At 41.3% G+C, this 22,772-nt stretch overlaps 1 protein-coding gene across 1 annotated transcript; it reads left to right on the top strand.

Annotated features, from left to right (window-relative positions):
- Positions 1–5,759: 5,759 nt before the first annotated feature.
- On the top strand, positions 5,760–21,479 carry LOC129604968 (endonuclease domain-containing 1 protein-like). The gene is made up of 4 exons (XM_055513674.1): positions 5,760–6,655; positions 9,372–9,716; positions 10,080–10,634; positions 21,450–21,479. Exons 2-4 carry the CDS (start codon positions 9,381–9,383, stop codon positions 21,477–21,479), a joined length of 921 nt encoding a protein of 306 aa, XP_055369649.1. The 5' UTR covers positions 5,760–6,655; positions 9,372–9,380.
- Positions 21,480–22,772: the final 1,293 nt, after the last annotated feature.

Genomic DNA, 22,772 nt, shown 5'->3' with positions numbered 1-22,772 from the left:
TCCTTCACCCGGTGAGGTAAGCCCCGGATGAACACATCCCCGAGAGCAGTAGCGTCCCAGCCCACCTCCACTGCCAGTGTGCAAAACTCGATGGCGTATTTCGCCGTGCTGCGTGCGCCTTGCCTGATGTTCACAAGCCGCTGAGCCGCCTCTGAGCCAGGTGTCACCTCCTGAAAGATCTGTTTTAGAGCTTTGGCAAATCTGGCGTAAGTGCTCATGCACGCCGACTGATTGTGCCACTCTGTGGTTGCCCATACCTCCATGGGTCCCGTGAGGTATGATAATGTTTTACCAACAGTTTTTTTGGTGACTATGATCCAGCTGCCTTAAGATCATTGACAAGTTCCTCCCGCGTAGTTCTGGGCTGATTCCTCACTGTTCTCATTATCATTAAAACTCCACGAGGTGGGATCTTGAATGGAGCAGACCAAGGGAGATTGGCAGTTAATTTATAATGTTTAATTCATGTTTATAATCGTACCAATCGTCACCATCTCACCCAGCAGCTTGGCAATGGTCTTGGAAAGCTCTTTGGTCTTGACCAAGTTGAAGAGTTTGGAATCTGGATTGAGTGATTGCTTCTGTGGACAGGTCTTTTTCATGCAGGTAGCAAGCTCGTGTAGTGTCTGCTGTTTCACTACCAGAGTGTAAGCCGAGAGAGATGAACCAGGTTGTGATCAGAGCATCCTAAAGGGGGGAGGTAGTTAACGTACTGGATGAAATTGGACAGGCTGGTGGAGAGGGGGGAGCAGGCATGGTTAACGTCCCCAGAAATGAAAATAAGGGCATTCGGGTGCAATGTCTGCAGCTTGGCTATGGTGTAGTGTGCGTGCTCACACGCAACAGCAGCGTAAGTGGCAGCAGCACCTGGGAGAATTCTCGTGGGAGGTAGCACGGCGAAATGTGTTGAATGTTAGGTATGTTTGTGTATGTGTCTTTTTTGTGTAAAGTTAATTAGAACCATTGATTGATTGACTACTTCTGTTTTTTTTTTCAGGTGCCCCAGCCACTAGAGCTCCCACCACTGGCTTTAGCTTGGCTTCTGCCTCTCCACCACAGCTAACTCCTCTTTGCAAGGCCCTGGTGGGACAGGTTCATCATCTGGCTGTGTCCTGACCTTCACAGTTTCACAGCAGCCAGCAGGTACAGGCTTTACCCTGGCCCATCACTGGATAGGAGTCTTTTCACCAGCACCTCTTCTACATAAAATAACGGCATTGTAACCTTGTCTTCATTTACAGAAAGTATAAGTAAAACGCTCAAATTTTGACGAAAAACAGACAATCTGGCAACTGGCTATTGTGAATGCTATATTTTAAATACCAGGTTAATGTTAACAGGAAACCACAACGACATTAACTGCCTAATGTGTCTTTTGTTTAATATCCAATATTTTGGATATTTTCCCTCCATTAACTAAACAAGGATCAGTTTATATAAGAACCTCATTTAACCTGAAGGAAACAGAAATGTACTAATGCCACCACCCTGAGGGAACATTATCTACCAGATACAAGGCTGTTCCACCTCTAACCTGAATACATTTCTGAACTTTTCTATTTACTTCATTGTGAGCCCCCTTTCCAAACCATCATGTCCTTTTTTTACTGCTGTAAATGATTCTTTCCTGACCTCCGTTTCCAAACATACTCTCGGGTCCTTGGTGCCTCTACCTCCTGAAGCCTCTGATAAGGGGATAGAATGCCCTTTGTTTCCAGGTAACGTTTCAGTCTGTCAGTGATCATTCTGTCCTTTATCTGACATACAGTAAATGTGACGTCAGAGCAGTTGGCCTCCAGTTTATGGGCATGATGGATCCTTCCCTGATTTAATAATAGGAATAATCTCTGCTTCCTTCCAAGCACATGGTGTTTCCTATACAGACCCAATACTTTCATAGAAACTAAAGTTTCTATTCATCCTCCTTCCCTCGCTCTCTCCTCACAAAGAATTTTCAAATGATTGTAAGGACCTGGAAAGAGTTATTCATGCTGATCAGCTGTAGACTGGACTATTGCTGTGCTCTAAATGCTGCCATCAACAAGTCAACAGTTTTGTTTTTAATGTGGCAATGGCTGAAGAGGTATAGCTGTTGGCTGGCTTCCCCAAGTCATGTGCCGAAGTGTCCTTGGGCAAGATACTGAAGTGCTGAAACTGGGGCCACTTAGGGGTTCATATACATGTACATGTATAGCAGCTCTGTCACCAATGTGTTAATGTGAGTGTGCTTGTGCATAACAATTGGTTAGTGTGAATTGAAATTGAATTGATCCTAAAGAGGTGGGAGGAGCCAGTGAAACTTCCAGTGAAATTGCTTAGTGTAACGTCCTCGTTTTAAGAAGTGCATTGCTTAGTGTAACTTCCTCATTTTGAAAAGTGAATTGTTTAGTGTAACTTCCTCTTTTTCAGAAGTGAATTGCTTAGTGTAACTTCCTCTTTTTCAGAAGTGAATTGCTTAGTGTAACTTCCTCGTTTTAAAGTTAAAACTAAGAAGTAAAGTCAGGGTAAGTGTTTAACAATATTATTGAGTCTGTTTGTAATTTTGGGAAAGAAGAGACACGATCTATTTCTGTCAAACTAACACTGATGTTAGACACACAAAAAAAAACAAAAAAAAAAAACTAACACTGACAAGAACTGGATTTGAGGAGTTGATGTTCAAGGTGTAGCTCTTGGTTGTTATTTGTCCTGGTTGTGGTTCTGAGCTCACAGTCAGACAGACAGACTTTTCTGTCGATGTTTTGAGTTTCCCAGTAACCAGGTTAACTGGTGACCTACTGGTCGCTCGTCATTCAGCTGTTGGTACTGTAGCTGCACATTGGCAGTGGCAAAAGTGTTTGAACAGTGTTTGAAGTTTAACAAGAATCAGTCTGTTGTATAATGTTGCAGTTGGAGAGAGCAGCTGAAATCAAACGAGGACTGTAACATGTCACTTATTAAACTGTGGCTGTATTTTAAGAGCATCTACACTGAGCTTTAGATCACAGGGACAGAGTGAAAAGGTGAACACCCTCTATGAGGCTCTCATCAAGGTCCACGACATCTTTAAAGCCTCCTCTGACCCAAACAGACCCATCAGACTGGTTCTGACTAATGGCGTTGCTGGCGTTGGAAAAACCTTCTCGGTGCAGAAGTTCACTCTGGACTGGGCCGAGGGCCGGGAAAACCCAGACATCAGTGTTCTGGTTCTGCTGTCGTTCAGGGAGCTGAACCTGTTCAGAGAACAGAAGCACAGTCTTCTCAAGCTGCTCCATGTTTTCCATCCAACGCTCCAGAAGGTCCCAGCAGAGCAGCTCGCTGTCCTGAAGCTTCTGTTCATCCTTGACGGCCTGGATGAAAGCAGACTCTCACTGGACTTCAGCCGCAGGAAGGTTGTGTCTGACGTCACACACACGTCATCGGTCAACGTGCTGCTGACCAACCTCATCCAGGGGAACCTGCTTCCCTCGGCTCTGGTCTGGATCACTTCCCGACCCGCAGCGGCCCATCAGATCCCTCCTACGTGTGTGGACAGGGTCACAGAAGTACGAGGCTTCACCGACGCCCAGAAGGAAGAGTACTTCCGGAGGAGATACAGGCGCAAGAAGCTGTCCAGCAAAGTCATCTTACATGTCAAGTCGTCCAGGAGCCTCCACATCATGTGTCAGATATCTGTAATGTATTTATGACAAGTTCAAAAGACACCAAAGTGCTGAAACTGGGGCCACTTAGGGGTTCATATACATGTATAGCAGCTCTGTCACCGACTCACTGTCAATGTGAGTGTGCTCGTGCATACGAATGGGTTAGTGTGAATTGAAATTAAATTGATCCTTAAGAGGTGGGAGGAGCCAGTGAAACTTCCAGTGAAATTGCTTAGTGTAACTTCTTTGTTTTAAGAAGTGAATTGCTTAGTGTAACTTCCTCGTTTTAAAGTTAAAACTAAGAAGGAATGTTGTGCTGACATGTGGATGATGTGTAGAAGCGGAGATCATGACAACACAACAACACAAGCACAAAGTCACTCTGCTCATTTTAGACTAAACATCAGTGATCAGGACAAATCTGACTCATTATTAATGCTTTGATTCACATCTTTGATTCTTTATTCAGATTGATGAGCTGCAGTTTGTCAGAGATCAGCTGTGATTCTCTGGTCTCAGCTCTAAAGTCCAACCCTTCACATCTGACACAACTGGACCTGAGCTGGAACGAGCTGCAGGATTCAGGAGTGAAGCATCTGTGTGGTTTTCTGGAGAATTGTCAATGTGTCGACTGGAGACTCTGAGGTCAGACTCCATGTGTTAGTTCTGTTGAGGTTAATGTGATGTGAATGTTGTGCTGACACGAGAATGATGTTCTACTGATCCACACCGAGGGTCTTCATGGTAACGTCAGTTTTCTTCTGTGATTTAATGCAGTCACGATTTTGTTATACTTTGATTCAGTTGTTGTTTTATTATTAGACTTCATCACTGGGGGGTTCCTATTGTTATGTTCGGAGAAAGGGCAGAGTGGACTGCGTGGTGCTGAGGTGTGAACAGCTGCAGCTGGGAGGAGACGCCTGGAATGGAGAGGTGTGAAGAGGGAGCTGTGTGGTTGGAGAATGGGGGCTGGACAGAATCAAATCTGTTAAAGAACAGATTTAACTCATTGTTGTTTTATTATATGATTTCCTCACTAAGAATAAAAAAAGTTTAATGAGTCAGAAAATATCAAATCTATGATCAGTAGCTGATGCTCCAACACTTTCTAAACCCCCAGAATGTTGGTTCTGGTTCAAATATTAAAATCCAAGATGCTGTAATCAGAAGTTTTGGATCTGCTTGTTTGACTCTTTCCATCAGTTTGACGCCATCAAATGTTTTCTCAGTATAAAATGTTTTTTTTTTGACAATAGAACATGTTCTGTATGCTTCTATAATGTATACTACTTTTATTAAAAGACTATCTTTTTTTTACTTTAATCTTTACTTTTTTCTGCTTAATTGACTGCAGTTTGTTAGAGATCAGCTGTGATTCTGTGGCCTCAGCTCTGAAGTCCAACCCTTCACATCTGACACAACTGGACCTGAGCTGGAACAAGCTGCAGGATTCAGGTGTGAAGCATTTGTGTGGTTTTCTGGAGAGTTGTCGCTGTCGACTGGAGACTCTGAGGTCAGGCTCCATGTTTTAGTTCTGTTTGAGTCTCTGAACACAGACACAGAGACGCTGGAGCTGCAGCAGCAGACAAGATGTTGAATTTTGTGTTCATCAGAGTTTAGACAGGAACAAGGGGACCTGTTTGCCTTTTCTTGGGGCTGAGTTATTGGAGATTGTATCATAGGGAAACAACGTTAAACATAAGGGTTCACCACTGTCCAGACGCATACAGTATGTGGATGCTTCACACATGATAGAGCAGGAGGAGAAACCTCTGCTCAGCAGAACCAAACTGTTGCTGCACAAACTTTCTCTTTCTAATAACTACACTGTCTGAGAAGATGAATCACATCCAGGTGAATGACGGCATTAGTGCTGTCAATGATGCCATCGACTGGAGACTCTGAGGTTTAGGGGTTCAGTCTTCTCAGCAGGTGGAGGCGACTCTGGCCCTTCCTGTACAGAGCGTCTGTGCTGTTAGACCAGTCCGACCATATCTCCCGCAGCACAAGGCCAGCAATTGGTGGGGGCCAGAAAAGAGACCACCCAGGCAACGGGGTCTGCAGAGCCAGGTTCCAGACTAGCTCTGCTACCCCCCCCCCCCCGTAGTCCTACTGCCCAGGCACCACACGCAGCACAGCCAGAGCCACCCTCACCTCTCTGTCACACTTACCCATTCTCTTGCTCAAGCATGCTAATGCTCGCCCCCGTGTAGTGCATACTCTGCGGCTGTGCATCGTCAATACAATTAATATATATTTATTATGTAAAATATGTGTATTCTCCAACTTTAACAACTGTTTCTGGGAACACAAAAACCATCAGAACAACGAATTTTAAACAGCTTAATACTGTCAGAAACAGGAACATGTTATACTTTGCTGGAGCTACACCCTGCACACAGACACAGACACAGAAACAAGAAGTGGTTTGGGCCTGCTGACTTATCTTGAGTAAGCTTGAAAGGCTAGAAAAAGGTTAGCAGTCTTGGGGTTGTACAGTTCATGATAATATATGCCTATACTTATGCTTATGCAAATCAATCAAGTGTTTTATCCTTATATGGAATTTTCTTGTTCTCAGTATGATCTTCATGTATTAATTGTAACCATACCATACGCCCATATGTGCAATTTCAAGGCGTGTCCCATTTTCTAATAAAAAACTTGCACCAAGGAGAGCTCGCCGGAGTCCGAGTTGGCAGATCCTGAGTGAAGCGCTTACAGACCTCAGACGGGCTCCCCTGGCAAGTAAAACAAAGTTGCAGCTTGTTGTGCTTTGTTGTCCTCGTCTCTGTATGAAAAAAGTGTTGTGGCCCAACAAACCTTCCTTCCTTCCTCCTTCAAGACGGAGCTCAACACTTGACATTGCAGTAGCAGGGTGAAGGAACACTGAAGTCTGCATGCAACCGGAAGTCTGGGACGTTCGTCAGAAAATCCTGGGACGTGAATTCGTCACTAGGTCATTGAAATAGGTCCCGATCTTCCCCTCGTTGATGACGAGTTCCCGGAGGCGAACAACACAGCAACAATAAGTGAGTAGTTCCGTTTATTAAAACGTGAGATTGGTCTTCCTGGAACCAGTGAATCCAGTGAGTTTAATTCCATAGTGGAATTGAGTGTTCTTTCAAAGTAGGTGGAGGTGAGTTCATTCTAGTGAGAATCTAGAATTGAGTAGGTACCGGTTGTGGTGTGAGAGTGCATGATTATGAGTGTGAGTGTATGTTTTCAATTGGTGACAGTTACCAATTGATGTGGAAGCAGCAGCACTGGAGGAAACCGGTTTAAACGGTTTAACGCAATCCAGTGGTCTGTTGAAGTACACAGTGTGGTGAATTAAGGGCATAGTTTAATAATGGGGGAAAATAACAGTAAACCTGCTCTGGAAGGCAATGGGAAATAGAAGGAGAAATTCTCGCCTGGCAGTACCCGATATTTGAAATTGTGGAAAAAGACGCATGAAACCTGATGAGGAAACGACAGGGCCAAGCACAGGCATAAGACAGATGGATGAGCAGCAGAAGCTAGAGCGGGAATAGTTCTGGAATGGTGTAAACTTCTCCCCTGTAGCATAACACACTAGATCAGCAAAAGGACAATATGGAAGAAAACACCTGATTACAGGAAGATTTCGCAATGTAGACAGAAGGAAAACGAGGATGTGTTTGAGTTCAGGGAAGCTATGACACTCAAGTCTTTTATCAGTTAGAAGGAGCCGGAAGAGGTAGAGGAAGATTCAGAGGAGGATTTAGAGGACATGGTAGAGGAGGAAGCAGACGAGTGGAACTAACACATAACAGCTGTTTCATTTGTGATGAGCCAGGACAAGATGTGTTTTGTGTATGTGCACGTTTTGCCTGTGCAGTAGATGTTTGTGTGTGGCTGCTGAATGACTACACAGCTGGCTGACTACATGGGAGGAGAATAGGGAAGAGAAGGATGAACACAGTGTGGAGTGAAAGTAGGTGATGGAAAAAGAGTCAAAAATGTTAAAAACAATTAAAGTGGAAGGAATGAATGATTCATTTTTGATGAGCACTTTGCAAAATGTGAAGTGACATTAAAATGACAATAAACATTTAACTGGAATAACTGTGAGAAAGAAGGAGTTTGAATATTGGATGTAATGTATTCGATGTATAACACTTACAGTAGTTCCCTTTGAATAATTATATATTAAACCATTTTTGTTACATACCACCTGTAAGTAGAGCCATGGAGTTGCTTCCTGGTCCCAGGATGCAGGTACAGTTGAGAATAGATAGAGTTTAATTATTCCTATCATAACTGATAGTTAAATTCAAACAATGTTGTTAAAATGCAAAAGCATGCAGACAATGTACTAGAGAGCAGATAAAGATACTTTTCCTCACAATATTAATGTTTTTTATCTTATTGTATATTGTACATGAAATCAAGTCTAAAGAATGATTAAACTGGTTGAATTGGCTCCATGAAACCAGGCACTACAGTTTCCCCTTTCCAGCACTGCATTTCCTAATATAATAATAAATTAATACTGTAAGATGAGGAGAAGCTGCTTCTCTTAATATGATGTTAATGAGTGACATAAAGGCCCTTTATTTTTCCAATGAGATTTTATACCCTACTTTATTACATTCCATTATTCGATTAGGCACGGCTCAATCAAGTACTTGGGCAGCTTTGTTTCTATAATGTCCTAAAATGTGGAGCAGCAGCTGTGACTTCTATTATCAGAGCAGTGGTGTTGGTGGAGATGGATAGAAATACAGTGCCCCCAGGGGTTACAAGTAGCAGCTTGAGGAAAGACACTTAACATTTATTAATTCCCATTTGTTCCAAATGCCACTGACTGCAAAGATACCCTTACAGTACAGGTGTGTAGGTGTGTAATAAAAATAACAACAATAACAATAATTATTCATAAGAAAACAAGTAACTATTACAGTTTTCTTTCTTGTATTGTTACTTCAAACTATAAAAACATGAATTTAAGATGTTTTTCATTTTCATAATTACATTTGTACAGTAACACCATTATTCCTAAGGGTGAATATACAAACAATCTTATCATGGCCTGCAGTACAGTTCATGCAAATTAGACTGTTAAAATGCCAAACAAGCTGAAGCATAAGTCCTTGTTAACTTTTTACACGTGACCTGACAACATCTGTATTAAAGGAAATAAAGACTGCTATTAGAGTACAAGACTGAAAGAGATGCAGACAGAGCACGTTTCGTAGAATCTGTTTTCAATAACATCTATTTAGGATTTCTCCAGGTTATGTCATAAAGGTGGCGCCATAATTCTTAACCTGGCTTTCCACCACACGTGTTACGTGTTGTTGGAGGTTCATAGACTTTACTCATTTTTTATGTTTCATCATAACCCAATGTATATTGCTCCACACTATTAACGCAGGTATTTATTATGTAAGGTGACAGTACATGAGTGATGATATGATCAATACACAAAAATATGAGCAACAAAAAGCAGTTTCATTGTAATTATTCTGTGATGTAAACTTTGTAGTTACCTGAATGTAATTATTAACTACCAGCGCTGTTTTCCAGATAAAAATGCATATTGTTAATAAAAGTATTTGTTTAGTTATAAAAGAAAGCTAATTATATTCACCTGACTTTATCCAGCGTGCATTATCTAAGTTATTTAAACAACACAAATCCAACTTGACTTTGTAATAGTGAAGCTTAAAACAGTGTTTTTGACAAATGTTCTGTGATTTTTTTGTTTTCTCTTTGATCCAGCGTGTAAGGATGGCTTCACTGAAAACATGGTGTCTCCTGCCCCTCAGCGTGCTCATCCTACAGTTCATTACTCCCACAGAAACAGAAGTTGTGGCGACTGTTTCAAAGTGTAATGATTTTTTTTTTGAAAATGTACCACCACAGATCAAAAGCATCATGCCAAATGGCAAAATCATGAATCGGGTCAGATTTAAAGTCATTTGTCAGACTTATGAGAATGACAAAAGGTTTGTGACAGTTTATGACATCACCAACAAGATCCCAGTGTTTTCTGCTTACAAGTACAAAGGAGCAAAGGAAGGAGCAAAGGAAGGAAGACCAAAGGAATGGAAGATCGAGCCACAGGTGTGTATGAGTCCTAAAACCCTTCAAAACACATTATTTTAGTCTTTATCAATTTTAACGCAACACACATTAACAGCACCAGTGACCACCACGTTCCATGTTTAGATACTTAAACATTTTTTAAATGAAGTATTCTCTGGAATTTGGTGAAAAACATTTTAACTAAAGAATATTGATGATGATGTATGTTTTTGTTTAATGTTTTTAATTATTTAAAAAATTGTGTTTAAGCAAATAGGAGCTTTACTTCAGTATACAACATTTTTAGAAACATCAAAATATGTATAAATTGAACGTTCAATGACTTGTTTTTTATCATACCAATTCAACATAACTATTGACTCAGTGTCTCACATTTTACAGCTTGAAAACTCAAAAAAAGGCCCCAATATGGAGGATAGTGAGAAGGACGAATACACCAACCAAGCCAGTGACAAGGATTATAGATGGGAAGATAAGACAGGAAAAAAGATTAAGGAATACAAGAATTTTAACAGAGGCCACTTATTTCCATCTTCTTATGCCTCTGATGAAAATGACAAAGAGTCAACATTCACTCTGACAAACATCGTTCCACAGTCAATCACTTTCAACAGCGGCAGTTGGGGAGAAATGGAGAAATGTGTTAAGAAAAAAATCCTAGACAACTCCTGCTTAAACAAAGAAGCTTTTGTTGTCACCGGAGCGATCCCTAGCAATAATAAAACAGGCAAAATTAATATACCATCAGTGCTTTGGTCAGCTTTCTGTTGTTACAGTGCAAAACTTAAAAGGACTGTAGCAGGGGCACACTGGGGAGACAACATTGCCGAAGACCCCAAACAACCTAAGCAGCTCAAGATGAAAACGTTGGAAGAACTCAAAGAACAATTTCATATTGACGTGTTTCCTGGAAAAGAGTGTCCTCGTGAAGAAATCGTAATCACCTGTGGAGACCCTGCCTCTACTACAACCACACCCACCCCTCTCTCCACCAAGAACCAAAAAAATTTCACAGATTTTCTATATGAAAAAAAAAAGTTTCGAAGTATATGCGAAAAGCTTTTTAATAAAAGCTTAAAACTTAAAGGAAGGCAATCAAAGGAAATATTTAACCTGTGTTTGAAATTAAACAAAAATCAATTAAGATCAGAAAAGATAACTGAAGAACTGAAACAGTCTGTGCTTAACCTCCTCAACGAGAATGATTAATAACTTTTAAATCCCAAGTAAATATTCAACATCATTCATTCATTCAACTTCATTCTTGTGTATATGTATATGCTTATACACTAAAATATGAATGAAGTTTTGTGGCCCCAGTACATCTGGGCATATTGGTGGAGAGGAGGAAATGGTCAGTCTCAAGCAGGAATTCTACAAACATTTAATTTAATATCTAAGATTAATAAACATGTACTGCAAATTTTTGTTTTAATCTGAAATAAAAGAGTTTTCTTTTGTACATTCTCAAAAAAGTTGGGTAGTAAATTTAAATAAAGAAAGAACACAAATAATAAGTGCGGTAGCATTTTTGTTTACTATTGTGTTTCAGCTCTTCTTCAATTATAATGGGTAATGGAGAAGGTGAATTGGCTTAGTACTCACTTAACTGTGGTAGAAACTATATTAAAAAAGCCTTTTAACATATTGTACCACCGGATTTTAACGAATTTGCTCATATATAGCATGACTGGTTGAACTAAGTTCATATGGTTACATGTGAATGGGAACTGTTTAAGTAGGGGGATTTCATTAATAAAGATTTTCAGAAAAAAAAACATTTTGCTACAACATTAATTTTATAATCTAAAAAAGTTACATCAGATTGTTAAACCCGACGACTCTTATAGTCGACGGGTTGTACAGTTATACATTTCTTTCATATTGTTACAAACCACCATGTCACAGGGTGTAGGGCCCAAATACAGTCCCCCAGCAAGAAGCCATTGTAGTGTCCGGTAAAGATTGAAATGTGTAAAACAATCAAACAATAAAGTCAGAACATGAACTTGTGTAAATTACAACATACCCTGTTGAAAGGTGTGGCATAGTGATGACTCACTGGGCATTTTGCTTTTAGTGATGAGATGCATCACATATTACCTAGTTAGTGGAAACAGTAATGAGTGTAATGGTCTGTACACCAAAAGATTCTGGACAGGAAATAATAGTAACATGCACATTTATACTGTGAAATGACTTCCTATTAACATAGTCTTCCTCATTGACATTTAGTGTGGCAATGTTGTGAATGACAACACAAGTCACTAGACTCCATAACCGCTGGTCGCGTTATAGTATTTAGTAGAGTTATGAACGTAAGTAAGTTATGGCAAATTAGGGCAGTTTAAAACCGAAAATAAGAAGCTGAACGGTGCGCCCTCCCGCGTGCAGCGTTCGATTTGTGGCAGACAAGCTACTGTAACCCTGATTTCTCGCTGCTCTAGACCAGAAGTCGGCCAAGTTTTTAATGAAAAAACAAACACTGGGAGCCGCGGAGGGCGGCAATATTATATTATTTGAGAACAATTAACATTTGTTTTTTTAATCCAAAGAAGACATAAAAGTCATTGCTCAGAGGTTTAACATTTTATATTTTATTGACAGAAGATCGTAGCAATTAACAGCATACCTATTCAGTCCTCGTTCTCAAGCAGAGGTAATGAGAGAACGACTTTTTGTGTTTTTCGTTTGTCTCTAAACAATAAAAACACATTAACTCCAATTCCGCGTCTTTTTGTAAAAAACAAATATTTTTGCCTGGTTTAATGGTTTGTAAGGCGGTGCTTTGATTAAAATCCGTTTGCAGCTTAACGAAAGAGAAACGAAAACGCCGGTGAAAGTGGCTGGATGGACGGATGGGAAATGAAAATGTTGAAACGTACACGGGTCGAATAGGTGCTCTCAGCCTCAGTTACAATGACACGCACAGTCAAAACAAGTCAAACTGCAGTTCTGCAGACACAGAGTGTTGCCCGACACTCGATCGACCCCACTTCACTCACTATGAATAATGGCGCGTAGTCAGGTGTAGATTAAATAGTGCAGACTTTATTAGTTTTCAGCCCCCCCCCCCCCCGTCACACGTCCCCAGACATCTGACAGTCACTGGCACCGTTGCTCCCTGTGCTGAAGGGTTCGCAAAGCCCTTAGTGGAACACCGCACACACAGTCATGCCAAGGGCTAAGACACCGCAATATAATAATATAATTCACGCGTGATTAAATACACACCCTGATCGGCCTTTCAACACGATCAACGGGCCAGGCTACGGTATCCACAGGGGACGGCTAGGGAAAGGGCAAACAAACTAAACGACACAAAAAAAACAAAAAATAATAATAGGAAAAAAACGTGGTTAGTCCACCCTTACAGAATATGCTCCCGCATATGACAACAGGCCGTGCAAGGCCGAGTGGACTAACCAAGGAAAAAAACCCTAAATAAGCGACTGTAGTCGCAGATGGACTGCGCTCTACGTCTTTACTTGCGCATTCAAATTATATTAATTCAACCGCGACGCATAATCACGGAATTATGTGAAGCCAATATGTTGTATCAGATGTTAGAGTGATGGGTGTGTACATATTCTTAAGAGACGCCTTCTGTTTAAAAACACGAAAAAGCTGAGGAGAATGAAAACAAAAACGTGTTGCTGCTGTGGCGCTCCCTGTTTTAAACCACACAGAACAATTATAACTTTGTAGTGAACAGAACTAAGCCATTAACAAGTTGTTGCCCTTCACACTCCCCACGTTTGAGCACACAACAGATACTTAATAGTAAAAACTTAATAGTAAAATAGGTCTGGTGTAATATGTGTGTTACAGGTAGAAATGAACAGTCAGACCTCAGTTACGCTGTAGTGCTTTGGAGGCTTCTAATCAAAGAGGTAAGCTGTAATTTAGTCTTATTTGCAATTGTTTCATAGATAAATCCTTGGAATCTCACATATTAATGATAATGATGTTGTTATTATTAATAAAGCTCAGTGGCCCCTCACAGTTCGTGGGCCCTTAGAATCATCCTAACTTTCCCCCTCTAACGGCGCCGCTGCCTCAGCATTCAGAGAAGCACAGCGCAGCAGCTGGACAGTTTCTAAACACATCAGGCCACAATTAAAGCTAATGAATGGAGCATTGGTCTGGGTTGTAAAACATTCCAGGCCGTCAGGTGTGTTCTTCAGCTAGCTGCCCGTGTGCTGCATGTGGCTGCCCACTGCTTCACCAGCAGATGTTATACGTTTCCAGCCAATTGATGTGGCAGAATGAACGTGTTTCCATCAGCTGGACATCGTGGAGCTAATCATTGATTGTGACATTTTTCTCCTCATTACTCAGCAGTGGTTGGTTTGGATCCACCGCTGGTTCTGTGGAGGTACATCAACATTTACTTTTATTATACTTTTATTTAATTGTTTCCTTTTCTACATCTCTGTTCCTCTGACCCTGATTCAAGTTTCCTGTTGACAGACAGGAGGAGAGAGAATAGCAATGTGTTGATATGCGTTCAGGTTCTTGTGCATGTGGCGCCCTCTGCTGGCAGCAAGCAGCAATTACCAGACTACATGACCAGAGACTTGGCCTTTACAGACATGATATTATAGCATTATTTTATCTGTGATGACTCACTGGCTTTATCCTCAGCTCATTTGTTTGGCTGCTAGAATAACTCGACAATGAAGTCAATGAAGTTCAAACCCCTCAATGGCTACTGACCTCCATCACCAGCTGAGCTATCAAAGTGAGCACATATACTGGTGAACAAATATCTTCTTATTGATAATTTTCATTATCAATTATTATAACATGAAATTAGTTTGTTGTTGAAACCCTACCATCTTGGAGAACTTCTATTGCTATATGTTAAAGGCTCATCCTCAGCAGAAACATATCAGTCTGCTACAAGAAGAGTGTGTGGTGAAAACCACTCAATACCTTTGACTCTGAGCTCCTCTCACCTTTCATGTCGTTCACCATTCTGCCTCTGGAAGGCGCCTCAGACGCCTCCGCACTATGACCACAAGACTTAGAAACAGCTTTATTTCCAAAGCTGTTAGTTGCTGAACTCTGCCCCCCACTGATCACCACTACCAGCACAGCCCTCTCCCTCCTCACCTGCACATCTCTTGCAAACATTGAACTGGATTTATCACCACTGGACCAAGACACTTGTGACATTCTCATTCTTGAGTATTAGACTGTAGCCTTAAAGAATGCACTGCCTAGCTCTGTTCCACTTCACTAATAAAGATTTTTTGCAGTAGCTTGTAGTTTCTGCTGTTATTTTGTTATTCGTCATTCCACTGCGTCAGTGATTCCAGCATCCAGGCAGGAATACTGGAACCAGTTGAGGAGCAACACAGCAGCTTTCAGATATTTTGCTCCTGGGGCATCACAAATATTGTCCATTAAACTGAAAGGTTGAGTGGGTCAGCTGGTCTGTCTTCATGGAGGATGCAAAGTTTCTTAATTTTCTCTGTATACATGGATACAGACAGGAAGAATTAATTCAATTTCATTCAATAATACAAGTTAATATTGATTAGTGTAAAACATGTTTAATCTGACAGCTGAGTTTGTGTAGACGTGTTAGCATTCTTATTTTTAATCTCTCTAACTTCTTGTGTGTACCTCCAACTGTGACAGCGATCAAAGTGTGCAAAATAATTTCCCTTTGGGATTAATAAAGTTTATTGAATCTTGAATCTTGAACATTGTGAGCAACCTTTCAACCCCTCACCTGTTGTTATTGATGATCTCATTCAATCCCAACAGGAGGTCCTCTGAAGTGAGAATAAATGTGTGCCTGTGTGCATTGTCTGGTTGGTCCCACTGAAACGGTAACGTCATCATGGGAACAGCATGACACACTCCCCCAAACAGACCATGCGATTTAGCATGATGAAGGTCCGAGCTCCAGGATGTGCTAATAAATGAACACACCATTAACCAAATCCACCATGGACAGTGGACAACAATGTCAGATATGACGACATGATGCATTCGCTGACCTAGCAGGTCATTCTGAGGGACCCATGTCATAACCTTTACATTTTCTGGGACATTCTCAGGAACCAGCCCAGTGTATCTCCACCTGACCTGTGACAAGAAGTGAAGCGGATGCGTCCATCTACGTTCTAACAGTTTGATTTCCCCACCAGAGTAAAAACGTTTTTCCTTAAAACGCTTCCCCTTAAAACGTTTTTTTCCTCAAAACGGGAAACGGCTTTACTGTAAATCCAATCCCGCGTCTAGTTTTGAAAACACCGTTTTCAGCTCGTTTATTCGTTATTACCACGATGCTTTGATTAAATTCCGTTTTTCGCTCATATCAAGAGAAACGATTAAACGGTCCGTGAACGTTTTAATTGATTGATTTCCCCCTCCAGAATAAAAGCTGTGAAAACTGTGTGTTTTGTATTTCAAAATTAACCAGAAGACAGCTTGATTTCAGTCGATATTGTCTGGAAAGGAAAATATAAATCCAATACTTAATTTGCGCTTGAGCACTGGCTTCCTGTCATTGTTGTACTCTGTTTTAAAATAAGAGTCTCACTTTCTTAGGCCGCGCGTCTGGCGTCTAACGTGCGTATCGTCAGAGCAAAACTTACAGCGCGTGTGTGTGTGTGTGTGGTGGGGGGTCTCTCGTTACAATACAATACAATACAAAGTTACTGGACTTACTGGGAGCTGTGGTCCTGACTACTTTGCCATGACAGCCAACCCAACCAACCATGTGCTGTGGTACCAGTGTGTTCAGACACATTAATAGCTCCTCCAGTTCTAAAACTGGCAGACCGTGTTCATCAACATAGTTCTACACATTACACTATCCATTTATGTTAATATATGCACAGCTGTATCCATCTGATTAAGCTGGAAGACAGACACAGAACAGGTGTAAACAGACTGTCACCAGGTCAGACCACAGGGGTCAATAGAAGAAGTACAGCCTCCTTGTGTGTAACCTGCACCTGATAAGACTCCTGCAGCCGGCTGCACACATGGGGCCTCCATGATGCCTAAATGAAAGTAAGAAAAGAAAACGGTGAATACTAATCTGTACACAATATGATTGATTTCAATGAAGTCAATCTGCTTGCTTAACTGTAGAGAATCCCTCCATGAATAGATATCCTATATGTATGTTTTGGGAAAACAGTCTTGATTGCTACAGTATTGGTTTAGTTATTTTTTCTTGTCAAAGCAGTGACATTTCTGTTCAGGGAGTGAAGGATCAAATTGAGAACTTGCTTGACGTCTTCCAAAGCTTGGAGGATTTAGTGAGACACATTCAGAACTTATACTCTTCACATGTTTAGTTTGTAAAGTTATAATTAGTTCTTTTGCTGTTGTTTTGAAAGTTTTATGAAAGTTTTATGAAAACTGATGCTTTGTGGTGCATATAAATTTACGACAAAAACAATTAATAACAAAAACTCTTAATAGCCACAAGTTTAAGCATATTGACCTCAGTCATATTGTATTAAACCATCAAAAGAATGCACCAGTTCCACCACACAGGTTAGTGCAGTATTTATCTATTTCTCTAGTTTCACTTAGGCTTCATCAACGGCTCCATGTGTGCAGCACGCTGCAGGAATATTGTTGGGTGCAAAGTGTGCACTGAGCTGTGGCAGAATGGGTCAACGCTGTGCCTGAAATGCATGGAGGAGCCTGTGTACACAGGTTTTGGGTTTGTGATTGTGAAAAAATGGTCACTTTTATTATTGTGTGATTGCTCCATTTTATGCAATTTGTAAGTTAGTCTTTTATTGTCATACAGTAACGTCATGTGTTTTTCATTTAATAAATGTTTTTTGTTTCAGGAAAAAACTAAAAGGCTGTTGTTTGGAACTGTGTATTTCATGGTTAACAATGCTGGACAGCTAACACACTCACACTCACAGGACCTGTACCACCATCAGCCTCTCTCCCAGTGCTCTACCCCACTAAGGTGTTGTTTTACTTCGAGCATGTCTCTACCAGACCACAGCAGCCACAGGACAACATTCCTATGAATGATGAGTTTACTGTCATGGTTTTGTTCATTTACAGTATGTGCAGTATGTAGTTGCCACATCTTGACTGACTTGTGGCAGTAATATTCGTATAATCCACTGGGCCTCAACCAAAGGACTTTTATTAATTACTCTGGGGATTGTAGAACACATGTAGACTGTGGAATAATATTTTGCACACCCACAGAGGGTCAGCATATATTCTCCACTATGACAAACACGCCTTTGGGTCGTACTTCTTGTATTGACCCCTTTGGTCTGACCCACATGGATATCTGTGACTCCCAGCTTAATGCCTTGATGATACCATGAACATGTATTGTGTAATGTGCAGAACTATGTTTATGAACAAGGTCTGCTAGCCTTAGAACTAGAGGAGGTGTAAATGTGTCTGGACACGCTGGTAACACAACACCTGGTTGTTTAGGTTGGCTGTCACCCAAAAGTAGTCAGGACCACAGCTCCCAGTAAGTCCAATAAATTCATGCTAATACAGGTGACAGGCTTTCACTGGTTTCAACAGAGGACCAGAGGTTCATAAACACTTCTGTTCTTCACCCATTTTACCCATCATAGTACACCAGCTGTTTTTTGTTGGTTGTATTTTGTAAAAGTGAAAACTAAGCTGTCAATGAAAAATGTAGCACAGTAGTGCCTTAGTGTTAGTCATGAAAAGTCCATCATTCACCACCATCACACACTACCACACTCACCATGTCCCAGATGTGTCTGTACATACGTTCATTTTGTGGAAAATGTTTTCTTTCAGATGTTAACAAGTGTGAAGAGGTGAAGAATACATTTCAGGTGGGATTACTTCTTCCTTACTGTGTAGTGTGCTGTTTATAAATGTAATAAAGGACAGTTAAAAACAAAGGTGTCAATTTTTTCTAAACCAAAGAATTGGATGAGTTTCTTCTATTTTGCAGAAGTTGCAAATTGTGCAGTTGTGTGTTTGGTGTAACTGCTGGTTTAAGAAACTGCATGGAAACCAATGCCATTTTTCACACACATCATCGGTCAACGTGCTGCTGACCAACCTCATCCAGGGGAACCTGCTTCCCTCAGCTCTGGTCTGGATCACTTCCCGACCCGCAGCGGCCCATCAGATCCCTCCTACGTGTGTGGACAGGGTCACAGAAGTACGAGGCTTCACCGACGCCCAGAAGGACGAGTACTTCAGGAGGAGATCCAGCCACGAGCAGCTGTCCAGCAGAATCATCTCACACGTCAAGACGTCCAGAAGCCTCCACATCATGTGTCAGATCCCAGTGTTCTGCTGGATCACTGCTACGGTTCTGGAGCACATGTTGACTGCAAGGCATAGAGGAGAGCTGCCCACGACCCTGACGGACCTGTACTCACACTTCCTGCTGGTCCTGACCCAGAGGAAGAGGAACAAGTACCATGAGGGACATGAGACCAGTCCACAGGAGCTGACGGAGGCTGACAGGGAAGTTCTCCTTAAGCTGGGGAGGCTGGCGTTCAAACATCTGGAGGAAGGAACCATCATGTTCTACCAGGAAGACCTGGAGCAGTGTGGTCTAGACGTCACAGAGGCCTTGGTTCACTCAGGAGTCTGTACAGAGATCTTCAGGAGAGAGAGTGTGATCCTCCAGAAAACAGTCGTAGGTACAGACAGGGTGTAGGCAACAGTCAGAAACCTGGAAGTCTGTAAAGCTCATGAACAGACGTTTGTGATGTCTTTTCTATAAAACACACACGTCTTCACATGTTTGAAGGATCCAACACGTCTGGTTTTCTACTGGTTCCAGCAGCAGCTTGTGAATCAGTGCTGACATCAACAGGTGTATGAATGTTGTGCTGACATGTGGATGATGTGTAGAAGCTGAGATCATGACGACACAACAACACAAGAACAAAGTCACTCTGCTCATTTTAGACTAAACACCGGTGATACGGACAAATCTGACTCATTATTAATGCTTTGATCCATGTCAGACTTGGGCAGGCGGCGGACCCACATGCACAGCACAGAGGCAAGGTGATGATTAAACACAGGTTTATTTTGTAATGCGGGGTCAGACGGTCCAGGTCAAACACAAGGCTTGGTAATGAAGCACAAAAGGGAGCAGGCAATCTCAAGTCCAGTAAGCAGGCAAGGTTCGGTACACATGAGGTCTCGGTGAAGGTACAGGCAAGGGCTAAGCAAACTCACGGTCAGTTGTTCAGTCAAGGTTCAGGCAGGATACGACGGACAAGGCAATCAGGATCAAAAAACACTAGGGAACTAGACATGAAACGCTGGAACGAAGTGTGGAACTAAACAATCTGGCAAGGGACTATGGGAACAGGTGGTGGCTAAATACACAGGGTGATTACATGATTACTGACAAGTGTGGATACTGAGAACCGGTAAGTGGACAGCTGACTGGAACAGGAAGTTAACAAAATAAAACAGGACATGGCGTGACAACAGGACATGGAGTGAAACATGACAATCCACATCTTTTATTCTTTATTCAGATTGAGATTCTGCAGTTTGTCAGAGATCAGATGTGATTCTCTGGCCTCAGCTCTGGAGTCCAACCCGTCACATCTGACACAACTGGACCTGAGCTACAACAGCCTGCAGAATTCAGGAGTGAAGCATCTGTGTGGTTTTCTAGAGAGTCGTCATTGTCGACTGGAGACTCTGAGGTCAGACTCCATGTTTTAGTTCTGTTAAGGTTAATGCGATGTGAATGTTGACACTGCTGACACATGAGTCTGATGTTCTACTGATCCACACTGAGCGTCTTTATGGTAAAGTTAGTTTTCATCTTCTGTGGTTTAATCTAAACACCGTTTAGTTTTAATTTGATTCAGTTGTTGTTTTATTATTTGATTTTATGACTATGATCAGAAATATATGATCAGAAATCTATGATCAGTAGCTGATGCTCCAACACTTTCTGAACCCCCAGAATGTTGGTTCTGGTTCAATTATTAAAATCCAAGATGCTATAATCAGAAGTTCTGGATCTGTTTGTTTGAATACATCAGTTTGAATCCATTAATTCTTTTGTATGTGTAATGTAAATAGAACATTTTCTGTAGTTTTCTATAAACTATACTCCTTTTATGAAAATACTATGTATTTTTTACTTTCATCTTTACATTTTCTTTTCTGATTAATTGACTGCAGTTCGTCAGAGTTCAGCTGTGATTCTCTGGCCTCAGCTCTGAAGTCCAACCCATCACATCTAATAGAACTGGACTTGAGCAGCAACAAGCTGCATGATTCAGGAGTGAAGCATATGTGTGGTTTTCTGGAGAGTCGTCACTGTCGACTGGAGACTCTGAGGTCAGCGTGTGTGTGTGTGTGTGTGTGTGTGTGTGTGTGTGTGTGTGTGTGTGTGTGTGTGTGTGTGTGTGTGTGTGTGTGTGTGTGTGTGTGTGTGTGTGTGTGTGTGTGGTCCAGCTCCTCTAGAGTATCACACAGTGATACACACAGTGATGTGTGACAGTGAGGCCCAAGAGCTGGACCTGGTTGGAAACTGTCTGCAGGATTCAGAAATTAAGCCAGTCATTCAGTTTGTGCATTGAATGCTTGGAGATCATACTGGGTCTCAATAGGCCTTATTAAAAACAAGTTAAATGCATCCACATAATCTCAGCCTGTTGTTTAGATGATGTAAATGTGTGATTATTAAATTCTTACAGCTTATAGGTGGGAGTTAAGCATTTACACCGTGGTTTGCTCACTGCTTTCTGTTGTGTTCAGATTGAAGATCTTGACGGAGAGGAGCTGTGAATATCTGGCCTCAGTACTGATGTCTAGCCCCCTTCTCAAAGAACTGGATCTGAGTCGTAATTGGCTATTCAATGTATGAATAAACCTGTTGACTGATGGTCTGAATAGACCCGGCTGTAAACTGACAAGTCTGAGGTACCGGTTATTTTATTTTAAAGTGAATCCTAAACACTATCACTGTTGTCTGCACTAGTAAAGAATCTAATCTGTGTAGAGAGACCTTCACGGACAGTGATAGTGGTTTCAGCACTTGTATCTTGTATCTTAGTTAAACACAATTAGCGATTAATCAGCAAAGGCCCATTTGCAAAGGCCTGTTACATGCCTCTTGTTGAACTGCCCGACAGGACAAAAAAAAGTGTATCCTTCACCTCAAATTTTCATAATTAAACGTGCTGCAATTTCATTTGTTTCATCGTTATGTGATTTTGAGCAATTTGCTGAACAGCCATGTGGTGGAGAGGCAGGTAAGGTATCCTACAGCAGATGGCACAGCGTACGTCATTTCAAATTTAAGTTCAAGTTGAGATGTGGCCTTTGAAGGTTTCTCTATCATACAAAGTAACTCTTAAGTAGAGTCAATTTGAAGAATGACTCTTTAATAATGTGGTTTATAATGTTTTAGTTGCAATAGTTTACTATAGTTTCCTTTTTTATTTTACCAAATACACACAACACTCATGGATATTTCACTACTCAGTCTTTCCTTAACGTGTAACAGGACAGTTACAGCAACTGCTGTTCCGGCACATAACAACTGGGATATGTGTCCTTTAACAGATATGACAAAAAACACTAACATAAAAACACTGATAAATGTGACCACTGTCAAATGATGCGGATAGGAAACAGGGTAGTAGTGATCCTGGTGGAGGAGTTTGAGCAATGTTCTAGAGGTGAAAAGAAAAGAAATCCAAGGGATGATGATGAATGTAGTCAGTGGGTATTCTCAATGAGAAACTGTGAGTCAGAAGAGAAGAGGTTACTGTAAATGAGGTAATAGAGTATTCCCATAGGAGAGAGACTAGTTGTTGGAGCAGACGTTAATGGGCATATTGGGAGAGAGTGTAGCCAGACAACACAGCATGGTGGTGTGTAGGATGACTCTGATGGTCAGGAAGAAGAAGAGAAGATAAACACAAAAGACGACCAAGTGGTGGAAGCTGAAGAATTAAAAAAGTTGAGACAGGTTCTCTTCTAAATGACTGGGAAACTAGAGCCGAAATGATGAGGGACACAGGGAGAGGAGGTGCTAGGTGTGTCATCTGGAAGGAGGAAAGAGGATGAGGACAC

The sequence above is a fragment of the Betta splendens genome, chromosome 12, assembly GCF_900634795.4.
Source record: "Betta splendens chromosome 12, fBetSpl5.4, whole genome shotgun sequence".
Classification (NCBI taxonomy): domain Eukaryota; kingdom Metazoa; phylum Chordata; class Actinopteri; order Anabantiformes; family Osphronemidae; genus Betta; species Betta splendens.
This window is presented reverse-complemented; position numbering and strand designations above follow the sequence as displayed.

Excerpts from the sequence above, each read along its gene's own strand:
- LOC129604968 (XM_055513674.1), top strand. The coding sequence starts at position 9,381 with ATGGCTTCACTGAAAACATGGTGTCTCCTGCCCCTCAGCGTGCTCATC. Across the intron at positions 9,717-10,079 it reads AATGGAAGATCGAGCCACAG|CTTGAAAACTCAAAAAAAGG; the intron begins GTGTGTATGAGT and ends CACATTTTACAG. Across the intron at positions 10,635-21,449 it reads AGTGTCCTCGTGAAGAAATC|ATTGAAGATCTTGACGGAGA; the intron begins GTAATCACCTGT and ends TGTTGTGTTCAG.